Source organism: Centruroides vittatus, unplaced genomic scaffold (genome assembly GCF_030686945.1).
Source record: "Centruroides vittatus isolate TY-2023 unplaced genomic scaffold, ASM3068694v2 contig_564, whole genome shotgun sequence".
In the NCBI taxonomy this organism is placed as follows: Eukaryota; Metazoa; Arthropoda; class Arachnida; order Scorpiones; family Buthidae; genus Centruroides; species Centruroides vittatus.
In genome coordinates, this window is record NW_027122335.1 from 356355 (window position 1) to 379597 (window position 23243).

At 32.4% G+C, this 23243-nt stretch overlaps 1 protein-coding gene and 1 long non-coding RNA gene across 6 annotated transcripts in view; one reads left to right on the forward strand and one right to left on the reverse strand.

The window, feature by feature from the left end:
* Positions 1–23243, reverse strand: part of twz (BTB/POZ domain-containing protein twz) — a 25771-nt gene continuing 2528 nt past the window's right edge. Inside the window, exons 1-4 of one of the 5 annotated variants that reach the window (XM_067274801.1) lie at positions 21690–22778; positions 17040–17108; positions 5693–5854; positions 1–3627 (exon numbers count right to left, since the gene is read on the reverse strand). In XM_067274801.1, the coding sequence (XP_067130902.1) occupies positions 2970–3627; positions 5693–5854; positions 17040–17108; positions 21690–21811 (1011 nt within the window). In that variant the 5' untranslated portion in view covers positions 21812–22778 and the 3' untranslated portion in view covers positions 1–2969. Of the gene's footprint in view, positions 3628–5692; positions 5855–12395; positions 12420–12759; positions 12871–17039; positions 17109–21689; positions 22779–23243 lie in introns of those variants that run through there. The other 4 variants (XM_067274803.1, XM_067274802.1, XM_067274804.1 and 1 more) reach the window with 4 other exon arrangements.
* The window catches only part of LOC136978958 (uncharacterized), a 20339-nt gene continuing 18488 nt past the window's right edge, over positions 21393–23243 (forward strand). Inside the window, exon 1 of the long non-coding RNA XR_010881312.1 lies at positions 21393–21668. This is a non-coding gene — a long non-coding RNA (uncharacterized lncRNA). The remainder of the gene's footprint in view (positions 21669–23243) is intronic.

A 23243-nucleotide genomic window follows, 5' to 3' on the forward strand; every position in this document is an offset into this window, starting at 1 on the left:
TTAAAAAGCAATATAATTTTATTCCTCGTAAATTGTCATATATATATACATTTATAGCATGAAGGTCCAGTTTTTCAAATATGGCACAGAATCACGGCAATAGTACCAGCCTTGAAGACAATTGGAACTATGATTTTATAACAACATACATATGCCTAAGTACATACGAGGAAAAAAAAGCATTGATGGGTTTATTTGTACTAGCGAGGCGAAATTACCTGCCACCAAATCCTTGGACTATAACCTCTACACCTCATTATAATGTCCACGTTTACAAGGTTACAAATGTCTTCTACCTTGAGATCTCGGTATGAATGGATACAGTGTGAGTGCTTATGATTTAACATACCTTTCGTATTATCTACACGAAAGATCATAAGTAAAAATCGACACAATCTGTATTTAATTACCTTCAGAAATGAAAAATTTTGATTGCAAACTATAGAATAATTCGGTAGTATCGAGTGATGGAAGATTTAATTACACATATCGCGATAAACGTGATTTAAAGTGTTTCTAGGCCCGTACGTAAAAGACCCAAACAGTGATTATTAATTGGATTAATGGTCCAAAAATGCATTCACACACAAGGATTTACAAATTAAAAATACAATTCAGTTCACTAACAGACTAGCTTCTGCGAAATATTGTTTTACAATCACTGATTAATGCAATTACTAATTAACAAATATTCTGATAACATTGCTTTAATTAATAATGATAATATCGGGACGGTAATTTTGATCAGTGATAGAATATAAGAATAAATAGTTAATCGGACTTTTGAGAAGTTTTGTTTTTGTATTTTTTTTTAGCACCAACTTGTTCCGTTTTATGAGTAAACTCTTCTGATAAGATTCACTTTGTCAGTCGACTAAAATTGAACACAATTTCTTTTTGTGTGTCCGGATCGTTGGTTCTAACTCTATTAATATCCTACGAAACCAGTTAATTCTCTTAAGATGATACTATTTATTCAAATAATCCTGTCAGAAGAAAGTTACGACCTACCACTCCGGATATTTCTAGCGGATCCAATTGTTACATATTTACGACAGTTATTGGTTTCTGCGGTCACTTTGATGTACTAAATTCCAGTGATAACGTGAGTAATAATTAACTAGTGGTTGATGACGTCATATCACGTGTCTGGGCACGCAATATCCCTACCCGGATATGTCACAATCTGTTTTGCCTGGAGGGTAGTAGATGGGATGAATGTTTAGAAATTAAATTAAGCAGAACTGATACTTCAACCTAGCCTTTGGTTCCTCTAATAGAGGATAACTCCCAGTTATAAAAGTGCAAGGATTTCATTTGTCATTTGGTAGACGTGTGCCATTCCTGCCTGAGGTTAAGGTCATCTGTGGAAACGATTTAAAGGTGTTTAGGTTAAGAAAGTGGACTTGGAATTAGTTATCAGTCTGGTTTAACAAGTACTGCTGTCCATACATTCTTATGCTTACACAAACCTTTGCTTTTAAATTAAATTATATTTATAAGAGTGGTTAGTCGACATTACCATTTGAACTTTGTCTTTTATAGCGACATTATATAGCTTGGGCGTTGAAAATATGAGAATTTCAGCTCTTCTATAAGTTATTAATGCTGTTTACTTGTAAATATGCTAATAAACTTAAGCTCTTCTGTATTTCTTTTAAGAGAAAAAAACTTATAAATACGAAGAATAAAATTATCTGTAACCATTTTATATAAAATATTGCGTGATTTTATTCATTTGTTATTATAAAAAAGGAAATGGGTATTGACTTATTGTAAATTCAGCATTTATAATCCACAGATTAAATGGATGAGGATACTTAAGCCTCAGGTAAAAGGTTGTGACCTATATAGCAACTATTGCATCGACGGTATGTAGGTTAATGTTACATCTCTGTTGGTAAAGTTAATCACGTAAAGAAATGGAAAGTGAAGACTTCCGCCATATTTGACCTCACACTGTAAACTTAAACCTTCTTTTAAAAAGGCACTTGTCACAAGTGATTGGTTTGTAAAAGTTTTCAATTTAATTTTAGATATCGTAATTATTAAAACAGAAATATATATTTATATATATATATATTTATATATTCATAATTTTCAAGCTGCAGTTTCTACCTTTTTAAAATGGTAGAATATTTGCACAACAAAAACATTTATCTACAGGGTATTTATTTTTATTCTATTACCGAACCCATTGGAACATTATAAATATTGAAGTAAATATCTAAATTGCACATTCTCCTTCCTTACTACTTTTTAGTGATGGAAAGAGTAAAAAATTCCAAAAGCAATAAAACTTAGATGGAACTTTTTCGCTATAACAATCTTATCGCTTAAGAACGTTTAACTGACATAAAAGGGAAAAAACGAAGATGTCATGACCCCATTCTAACCCCTTGTCTATGTTTCACTTACTATGAATGTATGGCAAGCAAGTACTACCACGACCGGTCTTTATCTAGCCCAGTCATCGGTAGCACTGCTTGCCACAGGCTCGTCTCCAGGCTCGCCAGATGATTCCTTCAGGCATCTTGGCTAGTGACTAGCGTAAGTCATCCAGAATGGCGCCTAACCTATTTCTCGTTACGGTGCCAACATTCACTTCTTTTTTTACCCACTTTTCCGAATAAGTTTCCAATATAAATTGGTGGTAAAACACAAGAAGCCTCACGTAATTATTGACTATTCTCAAAAATAGCCAATAATTTGACAAATTCGAGAGACGAACGTTTAAAAATGTCTTTGTTTAAATAATTATTGACATTCTTCTTGCAACAAAAGTTCTTCTAGGATGATATTATGGCACTGGAACATTGCGTATAATCCGCTTTTGTGTGTATTTCGGTAGGAATGACGTCTGAAATAGACGAACGAAGAAAATTTCGAGATAGTCGAAGTTTTCTGAAGAAAAGTTTGACAACAGTTAGTATAACTGTAGCACCGTACCTGGAATCTCACGAGTGATCTCAGAGAGGTAAAGATTTTCGAACGAAGAGGTATTCACTAAACTGTTGTCCTTCCACTCCGCCTCCGTTCGAAGCCATTATCCGAAATCCGTTATTTAACAGACGAGTGATAGTTTGTAGTGAATTTAACTTACAATATCCATTGAGGGGAAATCGTATGACGTGTTTCGAATCTTGATTCCACGCGACACTACTTCTTCCATCCATCAAAGCTTGACTTATTTCTGGAAACACTTCTTCCACCAAAGCTCTCTCGCCGCTTATCATAATTCTTTCTCCTAGATCGGGACTGATATTCAGAGCGAGACACTGATATTCGATGTCGCCATTTTTCTCTTCGTGATTAGAACACTTGGCGTTTTGATGATGTTTCTCGTGATGAACGTTATTGGTATGATTCTGTTTCTTAGCTCTTTCTCTCCTGATATGTTCCTCGACTAACTTCTGTAAAGCGGGAATGTCGTAGAATTTCACTTCTTCGTACAAAAGCTCCATTTCTGGAAAATATTCCGGAATGGCCAATGTATTGGTCCTCAGGAAATTTAGAATGTGTCTAAACATTTTCCCATCACGATCGATGAAGTAATGTTGTTTCAGACTGTCCAAGACGATGGGAATGCTTCCATTGAACATTCTTGCAAGACGAGATTCGGGATGTCTACGCAAAGAAAAGTAAACCATGAAATTTCTTAATGATTAATACTAAATTTACCAACAAAAATAAACAAATCCTCTATTATTAATACCTTAATTTATTAATTATTAAAATTTCTAGATAAGAAAATTAATTAGTATTTCATATACTTTAAATTTAAAAAAAATGAGAAAATAATTTTATATTTTATATTAAATTTTTTACATAGATTTTATAACAATAATAATTTTAAAGTTAAATTGATTTCGTCCTAATAATATTTCTAAATAATGCCACAATTATCGAAAGTGTATCAAAGGGAAAAAAAATACGCCAAAGGTTTTATCTTTAATTGCGAATTATTGCTATAGGCTTATAAAAAATATATTTTTTTAATGATTATATTGATACATTACTGAAAAAAAAACTAAAGTAAATTTATCCTATTTACAAACGAGACCAACCGTAGACTATACATCAAATGCTGTTAACAAAAATTTATTTTTTGGAGATTTTCTGGCTTTAATTAATTATTAGTAATAATATACTTACATTAAATAAAAAATAAAGATTTTATAATCAAAAATACGGTTTTTATATCGATAATGTGCATTTATTTATTAGACTATTTGTTTAGTTCTTACGTTTGTTGTTTACGAAAGGAGGACGAATAATGCAAGTTTACAATAATTTTCGACATTCGAGATGGCAAAAAAGATCAGAAAAATCAGTTGTAGGGCGATACAATAGCAGTAAATATGTGATATTTCTCTCCTCTTTTTGAATGTCCATAATGAGGGGCAATGTCCTCGGGATATCATACTTGGGGCAGGGCCTCGCTCGCACCACCCACCCCCGCTGGATCCACCTCTGATGAGGGTCACTAACCTGAACGTTTAAATCTCATCTTCAACTAGATTACTTGTCTCGTCATCTTTTCTTACCTCAAAATAGATGATTTCTTTTTAAAATGAGAACTTAGAATTACTACTATTTACGGTTAACAGTTAAAGTAATTTCGACGTGACGATGATGAAAAATACGATATTAATTTTAATTTGTTTAATACATTTAAGTATATTTAACGAAATAATTAATGTAATTTAGGCTGGAGTAATACGGTCTGTTGCAAAGAGTAAATGCGATTGAGCATGCCTTGGACGAAAACGAAATGATAGTATTTTAATTAACACAGAAATGGCTAACTCGGGGAGTTTAGTTAGCTGAAAGATATTTTAGCCGAAGCTATATCCTAAGTATAATGGTCTAAGCGATCTTCCTAGTGGAAGGTTAATCTTCCACATTAATCTTTCTTCTAAATCAAACAACGACTAAGACCAGTTTTAAAAGTACTGCCTGATAGAATTATAGAGGTAATGACTTCCTAGAAGAATCGGAGATGTTAGGTCACTATGTCCGTGGCGTGAGAAGATGACTTGGGTCGATTTACGACACACGGCGCCGACATTAGTTACTCCGAAACGTAATTCTTCATCTCTTAATGACGAATATTTTAATTTGAGATTAAAGAAAATGGCAGATTCGGTGATAGAATGAAGAGGAATTATGCCAAATAAAAATTGCTAGTAAAGGAACAATTACACTTTGAATGAGGCATCAATCTTATAGCCAACTCAATGATGGATGAGTTGCCTCTCGTCTTGTTTGACCGCTATATGATTGAATATTGTACTCATTAACTGATCTTTCAATGATATTTCTCCTTATCAGATCAGTCGGGGGCACAGCCTTTGTTATTTATCACACAAAGTATATTAGTTCAAGATTATTGCTCCGAAAGTACTTGTTTGATTTATATATTTCGATCTAAATCTCATTTATGAAGAATTTCTGGAATGGAAAGGATAAAAATCTTAATTAAAGACTTTCCTCCTTTTTATCGACATCCTGCTGTTTCGATTTTTCCAAGTGATTCAATCAATACCGGTAAACATCATCGACTTCGTAAGTCTACTATCACGACATCCGAAACCTCTTTTTATGTCATTAAGCAGTATTTTTCCCAAATATCATTAGTTTATTGCGTGAGAACTTGACCTGTGCGTACATTTTGCCCAAGGGTACTTACTTAGTAAGTGTCTCCAACGAAGAAGTGTAGATGGTTCCACCAACGTCTATGTGAACGGGTGCAGTGTAACGAGAAGCTGCAGCCACGCAAGGAATACCTGAGATCTTAGGATTATAATTGCTATCAGACGAGTTCATCATTAATTTGGGTTCTAACCACGACCTGAAATTAAAAGAAAAATATGTAAATGAATGTCGGAACACGATACATTAATATATGCTTCCGGTTAGTATATACATGAACAAATTTCTAAAATTAACACCGTCGAAAGTAGCTATTAATCAACTAAATAAATTACATTTACGCTAATAAGGCAGCAAACTGTCATTGCTTTTAATCGGATAAACCCAAACATCGATTTTACAAGCAATTGAAAGTGCAACCCATCACATATAAAGACAATATCATTCGTGTAAGTGCTGAAAAACAAGTTTTTCCGACAGTTCTAATGAAAAGACAGGTAGTTTAAAGGAAAAACTTCGTTACCAGCGGCGTGATAACTTTGTAATTTCTGTATTAAACACGACATCGGAGGGACAGCTAACTGACCCTCTAGCCATGATGTTCACACTCTATACTTTTCGATGCCCACGAGGTAGGGCTGTTCTTTTTCCCTCTTGCTGGCCCTCCCCGCAAATACCCGAAAGTCAGCGGTCATGATTCATTGGTTGTTTCACGTTTACCTTCGGGGGTTAGTGTTTCCAGTCCCTCCGAGGTACAATTCGTTGCAGCTTTTGCACAATATCTCAACTCTTCTCTTCAAATAAGTTAATTCTACTACGGAATAAGATAGTAATTTTTTTTCGCCATCATCAAATGTGTACTCGATTGAAAAATCGCTTTCCAAATGAAGAAATGGAGTTTAGTCGCATCGTTCCATTAATAAAAATGACATCAAAATATTATCAATTTTTTCTATATATAATTTAGCACGAATTTGAAATTTTCCGTATATATTTTCATTTTTTAAAACTGCTTAATTACCCGAAGGAATTTATTTTAATTAATCATCTTTATGCGAAAATAAGCCAGCCGTTTCGTTACGGTTGTTTAGTTTTGCATACAATGCTATTTCAATTATAAAGATGCAGAGGATAGGGAAAACGCCTGTCCTAATTCGAATTTAAATATTCAGACGATGCTCTTGAGAAAATTTAAGATGGAGACGTAAGTTACTACACTTGCACAAGTTGAGTTATTGAAAAATATAATGAAGCATGTTGTTTTTTTTCGGTGGAGGGAAATTAAACAGAGCATTCATTACATATTTATAAGTTGAAACGATCTTATGCACGGTGTTAATCGAAAGGGAGCATATCTCTCTTGGAAGTCGCAGGTGGACTTTGCGTGCAGCTTTCTCGGAATTCTTTCCACCCCTAATCAAATTAGTAGAGAATCAGATTGAGGGCGTGTCGCGCGTCTTCCACTAATTACGTCACGTCTCTGTCGTAGGTTGTTCATTAACTGTCTATCTATCAGTTGTAACATTTTAACGCCCTCCCACCCACACTGCTGGAATTCATTCATCTATCCCAATTCAGCTGCTGATATTAACTTCATCTATCTGAAGATCTGAGAAAGCATCCAGGTGTGCCAGGTGCTAGCAAGGATTTTTCTCTTCTTCTTTCTTCGGCATAATTCATAAATAAACTTAATTGGAAAATAGATGAATATTTAATGCTACAAATAATTAATTGTGAGCCTAATTATTTAATTTAAAAGTCAGGAGATAAATGATTTATATCAATCATAATTAGAAAAAATGTAATAAAATTGTTAATGTAACAGTTAAAGGTTTGGAAAAGTAATATTTATAAGGCTTTCGTGATAGGGTGGCATTCCAATTTTCTTACATTTCTCCGGCTATTAATAGTAAATCATCCATTATATGGGGTTAAAGCGTACAAAAGAGACAAATGAACCGCAGCAAATTCTATTACGGCTTTGATTAGACAACTGAATAAATTCTGCTGAAGAAGTGACCCCAAATGTCGTCGGTACTTTCCGCAGAGCAATAAATTGTTATTCTTCAGTCGTAAGTCATGCTGTTATAAAGTGCAGGCGGTGTCAGTTTTTGCACTTCCTGCACCTTTAAGTCAAAGAGACAGAATAGCTTCCGTCTCGCATCCGAAGACAAAAAAGCAAAATTTTATGATACTTAAAATATCGTCAAAATCTACTAGTTTAAAGAAAAGATTCCCATAAAGAACACCGGAGACGTCTCGTAAACTAAGATAAAAGATAAATATGTCCGTATCTACTTCCTAGATAAATCTGCTCACGCGTAAAGTACCCGTGCAATCCACCAAGGTAAAAAACCTTATTCGAATGATTACTCGACGTTTCTGAACATCGCACACTATTAAGAACCGGATTGCCAGACCCAGAACCGAGTGGTGTAACTGAACTTTGATCCGTAGACCGCGTGGGATTCTGCAATCCTTCTACCCCGCACGGGGGTGCTTAGGGGCGTATGGAACATCCCCCACTTGGCCACGATTAGAAGTGCAGTTAAAATCAACCCAACGAGACGTAATCGCTTTTCCTTTTGACATCATCTTTCCGTTGCATCAATGACACTTAATGATAAGGTTTCAAATAGCAACGAGGCTAGCCTGTTCTGGATACGTTAAAGAATTGTTTGCAACATACGCGGGCATTCATTTCTCGACGAAAACAAATAGCACTTATGCATGCCTATCTTATTATTCAGTGTAAGATGCCTTTATTTACACAGAATTTACATAATCTCAAAGCTGTGACTAAGATTTGACTTTTATACTCCTCTATTTTTAGATTGTGGGATAAGTACCGTGTGCCATGATCGTGTCGCGTGGTGTTAATTGCAGATTTCCCGCATCAAACCTGAAGTCAAAACATTGCAATTTTTAACACGTGCTTTCGTCCTTAATGATTAACTCGATGCTGATATAAACGTATACTTATATTTTATTTAAATTGTTGAGTAAACTAGTCCGGGTCTTTACTCTTTTATGTTTAAATTCAGAATAAGTTCGTATAGACACGTCGGGCGAAAATACTGAATAATTTTACGCCCTTGTCGTGTTGAAGCTGGAGGTGGAGTCTAATAGCCCGTAGCAATCTTTGGGCCTCCTCAAGGGATGAGGACAATCATTTGTGGGCCTCTTCGAGACATATCCTGGTGCTCCTGTCGCTCATTCTCCAAATAATCAGCTTTGATCATTATAACAACAGCCATTCATTTCGCACTTGGCTTCGGTCTATCGATAGCGACTATTTTTTTTTATTATCGTAAAACATTTTATAGTTTTAAGAGAAATTGTATTTGCTATTTAATTCGTCGTCACGTATTCTTTGCGACTATCACTGCTTTCGTGATGCTAACTCACGAATTCGCAACCGATACTATCAACTCTGTCATTGATCAAGTTGTAAAACAATGAGAAGCGGTTCTCTATGTTAAAAATACTCTTTAAGGCACGCAGCTTTCTTCAAAATCAAGTTTAAGATGTTTAACTCGGACCTTAAAAGAATTTTAACGAAATTAAACTAATGGCAATTACATCCAAGAGAAGCAAGCTCTTAAGTAGCACCGCTTGTAGGAGACCATCTCATCGACTAAGAAACTAAACCCATTCGTTCGAAAATTGGCTAACCTGCCTATAATAGCGTAATGTTGTTTCCTCTGACCGAATATCCCTCTAGCTAAACTACGATCAATCCCTTATTGGACAGATGTAAAGACGATATGGGTTACACATTCTATATAACCTGTAGTCCATAGAAATCTATTGATTTGCCAAAGAATAGGAACTGGACGAAGCATCCTTTAATATTCCCGATTATTATTAATAAAAATAATATAATTAAACGTATTTTATGTATGTCTTTTAAAAGACATAAAAATACTATGTAAATTTAGCTCTAATTTTAAATAATTTCACTTAAAATACACACTTTATATGTTAAATATTTAAAAAGTCTAACTGTATTATCGATTAAGTGTTAATTTATACTGATAGATTAATAAGAAATTTATATATAATAAGCAATGAGTTAATTACATTATTTATAATATCAGCTAAATAATAAATTCACTTATTAATGTCCGACTAGAAAATTAATTTTTCAAGAAAAATATGTTTATAAGTTTAAAACAATTTTAATTAATATATGAAAGAGCTTATTATATATTTCATTCGATAAAAACAATTATAATTGTCTTTATTAATTTATACATCGTATTTGTTTAAAGAAAATATGGAAATTAAATTTCCAACGTCATCATGCGGATCACATTTATTAAATTATGAAAATATCTGATTAATACAGTTATGAAATAATACTTTGACGAAAAATATTAATATTTTTATGTGTATTAACTATTCAAAATGTTAATTCAATTAAACCAAACAATTGTAGAACGGGAAAACTGAAGCAAAAATAGAAAAATCAATGTCTGGAAAGTTTATATTAAGCATTATAGATTCTAACATTTCTCCTTAATATTATATAATACTGATTACTGTAGTGTAATATACTGTAGAAGTACTACACTAGAGTACTTCCTTCAACACTATACACGTCACAAGAAACTCAAACGAATACAGATTTAAAATCATAAGCGTAGCCTGATAATACGTTTAAAATAATTATTATAAATTAGATATTAAATTAAAAAGACTATTATATATTTTACCAAACCCGATAAATCACTAGAAAAATCACTCCACTTGATATATTGGCTTTATTAATCCCAGGTTTATCATATTTAAACACGACGGACGTTCGGGATTTACTTACTGATATCTTGATAAAATCAATAATAATATTTTTGAATTATTTGTGAATTATAAATAAATTATTTTCCGCCACAATTACGATTATCTTCCATTACTAGACACGGTTTTTGTAAAATGCTGTTAAGACCTTTTAACCAACCAACGTGTAGTTCGTGTGAACGATAATACTGATAAGTCACTTTCTTTTATAAAAACCAGAATGGATCAGTTTCTTAGTGATGGATAGACATTCTTTGCGTGTTTATATAACTCGTGTTTCAATATAAATATAACACTGATAACGTGATACAGACCTACGTGTTCAAATTCATTTTTTTTTCGTCTCTCCCTCAAACTTCTTATTTTGAATAGATTTTTTTTTAAAAAAATAAAGATTTTCTTTTGTTTTAATTTAATTTGGCAATCAATTTTTATATTAATAATACGTTTTTAGTCTCTGTTTCGTCACTTTGTATTATGCAAGTTTATAAATCTAGAACATATTTTCTGTATTATTTTCATAAAAAATAAGATTAATTGTGGACATATTAGCTTATAAATTGTTTTTAAAATGCCAGATAAGTTCGAAAAAAAAAATGAATGATATAAACTACGTCTACCTTATATCAATATTTAGTTGATAAACCATTAATTTTTTTATATAAAATGCTTTTAAATAATTTTTAATCGAGTCTCAATATAAAAATTGTTTGTTAGATTATTACATTTAAAATTTAATGTTAATAATTGTTTTTTACAATTTAAAAGAAACAATTGGTTAGAAGGAAGTCGGAGGAAATGGGTTAGGAAATTTAAATTCAGTTTCTTGGTGTAATGGGAACATAAATAATAAGATTTAAAGTTTTGAACGATGAGGAAATATCATGCCTTTAGAGGAAATTATGATCATGATTAATGATTTTTTAATTCAAGCTTTAATAGAAGTACTCCAGTCGAAATATACAATAAATTAAGTCCTTGATTTGTAAAATTATGGTTTCTTTACACGCATAATTTGTTATGTGTAAGATACATAATGATAAAATAATCAAGTTTCAATGATTAAATGATATTTAGGTCAAAAATTTATTACCCTTTGTTTACTAATACAATTATTTTAAATATATATTTCTGCTTACATACAACTGGTTATTTAATTGTTTCTAATTATAGTTTAATCATTTTCTTCCTCTACTCGGAATTTATATTAAATTACTATTGACAGTAAACTTAGAAAAATATCTAATATGCCTAATTATCTTTACGGTCAGAATATAAATCATTATGTATATAGATAATTGAAGGTTATTTATTTATATTTTAAATTATCTGATAACAAAAATTGGTTGTTTACAGCAGATTTCTTTTTATTAAGTACTCATAACAGGCCTGTATTTAAATCATTCTGATAGATTTGAATATTTATTCTTGCTTAATTTAACTATTTACTGCATTTTTTGGGGGGGAGGGTATTATAACACGCTGATCAATGACAGGATCAATTATATACATAAAAACAAGCTAATAGGTTTAAATGTATTCCAGTCTAAGAGAACTCAATCTTATCATCATCCAGGATAAAATTCATCGCTAAATTATCATCATTATAAATGGCTTATCAGATTATTTAAAGGTCTTTATAATAGTTAAAACATTAATTTATAACGTTGAACAACGAATATGAATGTGTTAAATGTTTTCTTTAACACTTCCTTTCGCTGTCTTTTTTGTCAATATTTATATTTAAAAATAAAAAAAAAACGTTAAAATTTCATATTTATTCTCGTTTAAACTCGAATGCTAATTAAAAATAGAAAATATTTAGCAATTAAATTTAAATTTTTATTATCCCGATTTGTTTAATTAAGTTAAAAACTAAATATAGTAATTTGTTTCGTATGGAAACTCCATAAAAAACCGAAGATTACTGTAAAAATTACATAAAATGATACAAAATATGATTGATTTCGGTATTATATAACACTCATCCATCATTTATTTGAGGAAAAGTTGTTACACCCTTATAAAGTTTGGTCCTGTAGGGAGAAGTCTGTTCTATACTTTTTTTTTTCTTTCCTCGGGTTCCCCCTATAGCGTGTCCTGTGTATAAAAAAAAGTAGCTAGACCATGTAAAGTATCTATTTAATGCTTCAAATTTTCAGCCGATTTAAATAATATTATCGAACTAGCTGCTTTATTAATTGAATAATGTTGCCGCTGTCAGAATCGGTTATAAACACACAAAAATATGCAAATTAACTTAGTTTAAATATTATTTAAAGCCTATTAAACACGTTGGCCTACCTTTTCCACGTGAAAGATTCGGACATATTTACAATTACATGAAAAATTCAGCTCTCAAAATGTAGTAGTCGTTTGTTTAAATGTTAACATTGATTCGTGCTAACTTATAACTGAAATATTCAATGACTATACAATTTAAACTTCATTACTCATTTGTTTATGGAAATAAAGAATTAAACGGTTAAGAAGACAAACAATTATTTAAGATTTTATTAAAATTTAAACTATTTAAAATATAGTGAAAGATTAATTAAACGTTAATAACTTAGTAAAATAAGCTACTGTTTTCAAATATGAAGCTAATTAACACAATTATAAAATTGCTTTTATAAATAACTTTATTTAGTATTAATTTAGTCAGTTGTTTTACTTTCCCGGCCGTTATATATATATATATATAACGAAGAAAAGGTATGTAAAAAGGTTGGGGAGTTTTTTTTCTGTATGTACAGTACGTATATGTTTGTATGTGGGGGCACGATTTTTTTCACCTATTTTTAAGCCTAATAACTCTCGTACCCTTGGTCGAAAATGTTTGAAATTTTGCATGGAGGTTTATGTATTAGGGGAAAATATTTATAGAAATTTTCAGAAAAATCAGACAATCGCTTCGGGAGATATGGCCCATTCCCTTAATATCTCCCTAACCAATCTCAAGACTTAAAGGTAATGTTAGCAATTATTAGGAATGAAAACAAATGCCAGAAAAGACCAGAAACAACGTTGTCAGATTTTTATAAATTAGTGTTTATTATAAACGATAACCTTTCATACTGCATAAGAAGAGATAAGGATAATATTCTTTTCATTCAGTTATAGATTAAGTTAAATAATGTATATATATATATATATATTAATTTATAAAGGAAGAAGTAATTAAAGTTTTCATGGAAATATGCAAAATTTTAAGTTTTGCATTGTTCAGTTATCCGCATTTTATAAATATATATATATATATTTCTTTTTTTGCTTGTTTGTATTATTTTATTGATTTATATTATATAAAAATAAAGTGTTAGAAGTAGAGAATAGATTCAAAAATTGTATATTATTTGTAAACGTTTTTTTGTAGCAAGCCTACGAGCAATAAAAGAAGAGAAGGGTCAAGATTCGGAGAAAACGGCAAAGATTTCTCTTTTCCTTTCTTTTTTTTTCACGAGTTCATTCGGTTTCTGGTTACAAAATTGCATATTTTACAATTTTATTTTAAACACGCTCCCATGAAGTTTAAATAACAATTTTTGTATCAAAAATAAAAGTTCAATTTACCTAGTTTGTCTGGCAAATTGATATTTTTAAAAAAAATATATTGGCTCTATTTTCTGATATATATATATATTTTACTAAATAAGATTTTTACTTTCATATATTTTTAAAGCTTCTAAACACTTTACACAAGAAAGGAGACAGTTTAATTTACATTTTGAAACGAAAATATTATTTATTTAACTATAAATTAATTTTATTTCAATAGATAAAAAGTAAAATAAAAAAAACCCCTATTAAACTAGCATAAATTTGAATTAATTAAGGAGTCCCCGATAAAAAATTACGCATATATAATTTAGCAATGAGATTATTCTCCATTTATATCTATTATATTCTAGTTTTATTATAAAACTAGAGCATTATTTTCACTAATTTAAGACAGTATCTATACTTCAAGTCACTTTACATCCGGCGAGTCGAGGCAACGAGATAAAATTAAGCGCAATTTCGAGACAATGAGTTAGGAAATAAAGATTAAAATAATATATTTAAAATAGGGACTTATATAACTGCTAATCTATAGAACTAGTTTATAAAATAATTAATTTTCTTTTTGTTTTTGGCTAAAAATTTTGAGCGCTTAATCGTAATTACTAAATGCAAATAAAATCAAAGATTATATTGATATTTTGTTTTATTATTATGTATATTAATTTCTTATTAAACAAGAAATTAATGTTTGTAATTTGAATTTACTGAAGTTAATTACATATAAAGAAAAATATTTTATTTACATTTAAACAAACTTAATTTCAATATTAGCCTAGAGCATATATACATAGGTTATAGAAGATTGTGCAAATTCAGTTTCAACTAGAATACAATAGAAATAATTAACAAACATTTGATGAACAGAACAAAGCATCTTATAAATATATAATCATCCTCAATCGATCTTCGTATTGCCTCATATATAATTTTCAAGATTATTTCCTTTTATTCTTAGCAAGAAACTCAATAACATTAAAACTTAAAATCTAAGTTAAATAATGTTAAAAGTCGTAAAACACATTTCATTTAGAAAGATTTAGAACTTTATCCTCAATTATTTACTTTAGAATATATTGGAAATGGTAAATTAAAGTTTATCGAATGACAGAATTAATATAGATCATTCAAATATTAAAATGGGATTTGGAGTATCTCCTATATTAAATGCAATCTCTTGCCTTCAGAAATACAGGCTGTAATATATTATTCCTAATCCACTTCCAGAAAATATCACTTAATGGCAAATTTCTTATCTACTATATATAATTATGTTATTTATATATATATAATACAACTGCATATATATTATTTTAAAGGGTTTTAGTATAATTTTCAGGTGTACGATCGGCGTGATTTTATTAAAAATTTCCATGGCAAACCTCAAAACTTTTTTCTTAATTTCTTTAATATATATCGTAAGTTTAAATAACTTTGTCTTATACACGCTTACATACGCTTAAACACATTAGTATATGAATTACATTTAAAAATGATTAACTTAATATGCAAATAATTTTTGAGAATTTAATAATCAGCTGCTTTAAATCCATATTAATGATTTGGTAATTCTTAAGGTATTTTTGTATTAATTTTTCCTCTTTCTAACCATTATTAAGTGGTAATTCTAAAAAATCTAAGGTTAATTTGAACAGATATTTTTTTTAAAAAAACGTCTATAATTTAATCATAAAAATGATTTGGACTAATCAGAATTTACAATTATTTACGAGCTTGTAAGGCTTGTAAACTCATATATAATTGTAGTTGTATTTTATGTGATGACAATTCATTCACATGTAACGTTTAATATTTTAACTTAAACGAATGGCATTACTTCCTGGTCCGTCTCTTTTGTTAAATCTTCGAACGTGTTAGTACTAACTTGCTCACTTGTTTCGACCCTGCAGGGTTCAACAGCGATTGACCCAACCTCTTAGGTGACAAGTCATTAATCAGCTATAATGTCCAACCCTATTGACCCGTGCTCCAACATCCTTTGATTAACACATATGGAGGGAGGAGAATGGGCAGTTTAAGCATCTCGCATCGCTTCGTTGGTGTCAGTGACGTGAGCTAATAAAACGGGACATCAACCTTTTAACCCGAGATATGTCAACCCGAGGGTCAAAGGGACTAATAGGGTCAATGTTGACAGAAATCTAGAGAAGGAAAGTTAAGTTAATGGTAAAGGTCACTACAGTAGACACTTCTGCAACTAGTCGGGTTAAACATATCGAGCTTCTCTAACAGGGAAATTATAGGCGCAGAAAATTATGGTTTGCTCATTCGTTCTTTATTAAATGGCTAATTTAATGATGGAAAAAAAACACGATTTATATTATTCTGAAACACGGCATTTAAATTTGGTTCATTCACAGCATATGTATATTTAAGTTAATATAATAAAAATTAAGAATAGAGAAGAAAAAATACACAATAATATATTTTATATTAAATTAATAGTATTTAATAATAATATATTAACATAAAATTCTAATTAAATCATGCATTTTAATTTATAATATCGACATGCAAATTGGGTAAAATGTTTTTACTCTTCTTAAATTCGAAATATATTAAATTTACATATTTAATTTCACCAAATGGCATTCGTTTTTATAGAGATAATTTGATAATTATTTTAAAAAAAATAAAAAAGTAATTGGCATATTTGATATTTCATTTAAATTTCTCGATTAATTATAAACGTCGAGAAATTTATCACGTGTAATTATTCATTTAAAATTTATTTTTGAATATTCAAAAAGAAAATTATGTAAATAAATTTTTGCATAAATATTTAAAAAAAATTTTTTTTAAATAAAATTAAATAAAGAACGAATTTAGAAAAAAAAAATTATCATTGACAAACAAAACTTAAAGGGTGGAAACTTTTCCGAAAGCAACAAAATTTATCGCTCTCACCACGACATCCTATCTTGCTCCTGTAATATCTACAACGTGCTCAACTGACAGAAGCAATACCGTTTATCATGACACAGAAAAGAAAACCAACCTACCATATTCTACCAACTGGTCTGGAGGTGTCCTCTCCTGCATCGAGAGCCATAACCCTTTCCAGTTCATCACTTTACAAAAGAATCAAAGTTTTATATAACTTTAACACAACCTATACACGATCCCTTAAATATTTCATTCTTAAAAATAAATTTAAAACCGACAAAATTTATATATAACAACACTTATATATATATATAATGATAATGAATAAATGAAGCCATAAAAATTAATAATTTTACGGCTTAATTATAATAATCTTAAAAATTAATAATTTCTAATAACCTTCTTACCCTTTTGTCTACGCTATAATTATAGATAAAAATAGGTCTATGACTTAATTAATCTATACGACATACAGTTGACTTAATGTATTTTCCGACGACTTATTCTCATTTAATTTCCCTAACAGACATCTGTCAACGAGTAACAGGACCCATCGATAGAACCTCTCAATCTGCACGTTTGGCGGCACATTAACTTGTACTCAATCGAACTTTTATAGAGAGGCCATATACAGCCCGAGGAAATTTTGAGACTGCAACTTACAAAACATCCACTACGATTAATTATGCATTTTGGGTCTTTGTTAAGGGGGGAAAAGAACGATAAAAATCACTGCCATTGCTATTATCCCGTAAATAAAATTTGTACGAGTGTTTCTATCTGACTTCACTTATTGAAATTACCTACAAAATATAACAAAGAGTACCTATGCAAAAAAAAAACTTTAAAAGATAATAAAAAAAAGAGAAGCAAAAATTCTTAAGAAACAGAAAAAAATAACATATATATATATATAAGATCCCTACAGCGACTAATGTCTGAATGACGCACGTGTAGGGCGAACTGTGCCCGAGGTGATAGTCACCATGACAACCATGCCCTTAGCAATGCAGTCGGTACATGGAGTTTGGTACAGATCACCGACTGCAGAAGGATCAGAGTAGCTAATGAAAGAGTAGTATCTACACGTGTCTTATATGTAATCTAAAAAGAGAACGGAGGAAAAAAAAACTGAAGACAATCAATAATTTCGTTTCAATCCAGTTGCATGGATATGCGAACAAGTTAGAAGAGAATCTACTATCGCCTGGGGACGAATTTGGGTGGGGACATAAAGGTACCGAACTACAGGTCAGAAGGTTAGCCTGGGCGAGGGCGGATACGCACGGATCTGACAGAGGAACGCCCCAAAGGGCTTGTTCGGGGATTTCAACCGCTCAAGGGGGCGACACATGTTTTACATATGTTACTGTTTGTAGAGGCCTGTGTTTATGTAAGGGTAGTGTTCGAGACATCTCTGCTCGTGAATTTGTTTTCTAAAGCATAATCGTCTACTCGACCTGTGGAATTTCTTGGTGGTGATGCTTTTTCTGTAATTATCCACACCCAATGTCTATGCCGCGAGCAAAATTAAGATATACAGACCTACATATCTTGAAGGTTCTTGGAGGGAGCAACTAGCATCCTTGATTATAATCGGATGCGTTATTCGGTCACCAATTGTTTTATAACATATGTATACTTTTGTACAAGTTTTATTTAATCCTATATCTTTTATGCGCCTTTACACAGCTTTAATTAAATTAAATTGCGTGTTATTAATCACAGTTCGAAACGCTATTAATTATTTAAAAAAAGATTTAAAAAAAATAGCTTTTTATAACAAACAACTCAAGTATTACCCAAGATGTAGAGAAAATAGTTGTCTCGAAGGCGAAAAACAGTCTCTGGTGGGAGGTAGTCATTAAGAAATCGATAAATACCTCTGGCTAAATAAGAAAACGCATGGATCACGAGTAGAATGATGCAAATATCAAAAATATCTACATTAAGAAACTAGTAAAGGAATTCAAAAATCAAACATATTGTTGCACCATCAAGTAAACAAAATGTTATTTTTCGGTAATCAACTTTATGTCTAATTATTCCTAGAAAAGTTTTCATTTTGAAGATAAAACAAGAAAGAATAATAACCATTAAAACGATCTGATGTAGGACAACAATATAAGTAGAAATATTTAAATATTTTTACATATACAAGAATTTTAATCGAGTTATTTTACATTTAATTTTTGAATTTAATTTTTAATACGTTTCTTGAGCAGAAAATGATCAATCTAATCATCGTATTTTTGAATTCAAAAGTTAAAATCCTTGATTATTAGACATTTTTACATTAGATCTTCGCCTAAGATGTGTAATATTAAAAAAAAACTCGTAATCAAAATGAATTTTTGAAAGAAATAAATGATAATTTTATTGATTATTATAATAAATTAACATTTATTCAAATGCCAAAATGATTTCTTGTTTTATCGATGAACTTTAAAGATAAAAGATAGGAAAAAATTCTTTAAAAATCTTAATAAATCTTCATTACATTTAAATATATTCTTTAATTACTTCTTAATGTAATCAATTGTAAATAATTATTTTTTTTATAAGCTAATCTTTATGTTTAAATAAAGATAACATTTCAATTTCTGAATGCATATAAGTAGATTATGATTTAATATTATGTTTTCATGTTCAAGAGATGCTTGCGTGCTCAATAAGAAACTTATATAAATAACATGTTGTGCATTGTAGTCTTCAAGACATACGATATTGTGGATAGAGTACCCCATCACCCAGACGTTTATAAGGCTAAAGCAAGGAGCAGAAAGCTACATTAATCACTTGGCACACGCGATGTGCATGCATCAGATATTCAAGATACCCGCGGGAATGCAATTTTGGTTGAGAGGATGACCATTCGAAACAATAATTAGGTTACGGATGTAAGTCGGAGAAGAATTTTTATTTAAATATTAACAAATCTTTGCCGAAGAATTATTTCATTTAAAGTTTGGTAAATGATACCAGCAAATACGTAAATTTTTCAATAATTTACTGAGAGTTTTAACGTATAATTATAGTTATATTAAATAATTTAAAAAACGATTTTTAATTAGGAAATTTGATAGATAATGAGTTTTTTTAATCCCTAGAAGGAGTAGTTGAAGGATTTTTGACTGATAGAGTTTTCATGAGGCTTAGTCTCATCCCCGCGGTGATTCGACGATTGATATAATGATTAGAAATAATCCTAACTTTAAATTGGATTATCGACGTCATAAAATAACATTATAGATTAACATTTAGGGATGAGAATATGTAGAAATTAATAGATAAACGAGGAGAATTTCGTCGTGGTTTTTTGAATGGGAACGGGTTTAATTAGGCAGGAATTTGAAATTTACGCCGCCATATCGAATAAATAACAATACTTTCAACGGGATTTAACTACTTATATAGAGAATTTCAATTAGAATTGAGCTACTATTATTAATTATCCCATTTCATGCATGATATCGTTTAGGTCAGATGAAAGAAGAGGATGGTAAATATTTCTTGCCTCTCTACAATAAATTAATAAGTAGATAATTATAGTTATAAAGCCGTTTTAAAGCATTGCAAAGTAATTTCCATCCAAATCACGCTTTTTCTCGATAATAATAACCTTTCGGTACTTAGGTGAGGGTGTATTTCTCTAATAGGCGACTCGGAGGGGCCGCCCCGTCCTCCAAAATACGAAGGTTGGAAGTTTAAGTATCATAGGAAACTTAATTGCTTTCGAAACCTGATTACGATCGAAAGTATAAACGAATATATCGAATAATTAGAATGTAAGTGTGTCAATGCCTTCGATATTATATTCTTTAGTTTGATTTTTAGATGATAGGCGTTACTTATTATTATTAACTTCTTCATGGTCAATGCAACAAAAGACAGTCATGACGTACGTCTTAAGATCTTCGGATTCTATTCATCGTAGGCGAGATTATGAATAATAACGCTTCAATAATATAATTTACACGTCTACTTTGTGTTAACACTTCACTAGTTAAAGTACGGGAAAAAGAGAAAAGAAACAGACGAGCAGATGACTAAGGGTGGTACATTCCAAGACTGGTCATGTTTCTTATCGTCGTGTCACGTCCAGCCATTGTGTGTTCAAAATACTTCAATGAATTTCAAAATTTAATGTAAATAGGTTAGAAACGATTATCGTCTTTAATTTATATGCTAAAGCAATATCACGAACGTAATTTGCGATGCCCGTTTCTCCACCAAGTTCGGTAGTTAATATTAGGGGAAAAAGACGGATTAGCGAAAGTGAAGTGGTGTTTCTTCAACGGTTATACTTATAATCCGGGTCCGAAACCACTACTTAGAGATCCGTCACGAATCAGAGACTAGCGCATAGGGCGGAATAACGAATAATTAATTAATTAGACGGAAAAAGAAAAATTAATTAAGAAGAGGAAGGAAAAGAAAGTATTAGATATTGGTGAGCCGGGCGCGAAAGGAAAGGGCTAGAGAAGGACGAGCGGCACCCACGGAGGTCGGGGTGCCGACCAAAGCGGGAAAACCCGCAGGAAGTGACGCACGTAGGACGGAAGATGCCGACAAGAAGATACGATTTCGATTCCGATACACCAGCTGTTTGATAGTTCGGTAATATCCGGGACCATTGCCTCGCTATCAACGCCGACGTCACACCCATCCGGTGGCGGACAGTCGATAAATATCAAAGTAGAAAAGGGCCAAGCGACGAATTATTAATAATCGATAATCAACAGGTGAGTGAAAAGTCGACTTACCTGCTAATGGAGAAACGTCCAGCGTAGCCGGCTGCGGCCGTCTCCAGAGCGGTCGACGGGCAAGGACGAGGGGTAACTGAAGGCGACGGTACGGTACGACCGTCAGCACCGCGGGCAGCCATTCGTGTGCCGGCCAGACTCAGCGAGAGAAGTGGCTAGGCTGGCGGCTTGTCTCTGCCGGTCTCGGTTGTGTGCTGCCTCACAGCTTCGGATTGTTTCTGCGCTAGGTAAGGGTTAATCATAGCCCGAGGTGGTCCAGCCAGCCCGGGCCGACTGCATAGGGAGAGCTCTGCCTTCGGGGATCGAGTTTTTCTCGTCGACTAGCGAGGGCTGGATTTCTATGCAAGGACGGGCCACTACTTAACGAATACTAGCCGCTCTCCCCCGGGGTATACTCCTGGACCGGGATCAATCCTGTGGGGCTGCGAGGGAGGGAAGCGATTTTGCCTCGGGTACCGTTCGGTGCAGGACGGCGCGTGCGGCCTGGCTACCCTCCCTCTACCTTTTCCCCTTTCGTAAGGTAAAATATGGCGCATGCGCCCGCCGATTTCTTACCGCCTTTCTACCCCCATCCGCTCTCGTCTCCACTGCCATCCGACGGTTTTTCACTCGGGCTCTTTCTCTCTTTCTCTCTCTCTCTCTGCTAGCGTTTATTGATAGCCGGGGGCGTACGGAGGCACCCGTCTGACGGGATGGCCCCGGGCCCCGTCGACGACTCGGTTGGCGAGTCTAGCCCCGGGCCAACAGACTGCCGCTTCTTGGGATTTCATCTTGCATCTCATTTCGTCCGCTCGCTGATGAAATCAAAACAGTCGGCTGGGCTCCGGGCTACGAATGCGGGACGAGAGATTTTTAGGTAGAAAGTCAGCCCCGAGCGAAATTTTCGGATTATCGTAGCAAAGTCTTTGCTTCTCCCACTCACAGCGTGTAAACAGTTCTGCGAGATCCAGTTGGTGGAGAAACTTTTCTGTTTGTCCAACTCACAAACACTGACATTGTATCTCTCCGCCTATACTCTCTCCCTCTCTCTCTCTCTTCCTGTTCCTAGTCCTCGCCACTAAAAATAAAAAAAAGAGTTTAGCTGCCAGATTCCCGGCCACCAATAAATGATCGTGGCGCCGCTGATGTCATAAATAAGATATCGTTTATTTAATAATCGGGAGTGGTTATGCAAATATTCGTGATATACAGTTGGCAACTTGAAACTTTTCGCTCGGTTTCATCTACTGCAAGGATTTCCATTTCATTTTCCGAATCGCTATCCACTCCCCTCCTAAATACTTATTAATAGATGAGATATTGCAAAGAGCGTTATTAAACGTTTAATCTGTTCCTCGATGATTACACCGACGGAAACAAACATATGGCAGTACATTAGTACTTGGAAAGAACATCCTATTCCTCTGGCAACCGAGTACCATGGGATAGTGTTAAGGTGGAGTATCTAACCAGGTCAAGGGAGAATTGTACGTGCCCAGATATAAGAATGCTGCTCATAATTTCTCTTTTGCTTATTTTTCCTATTATTCTATTCGAATTCCTTTCTAATTTTTA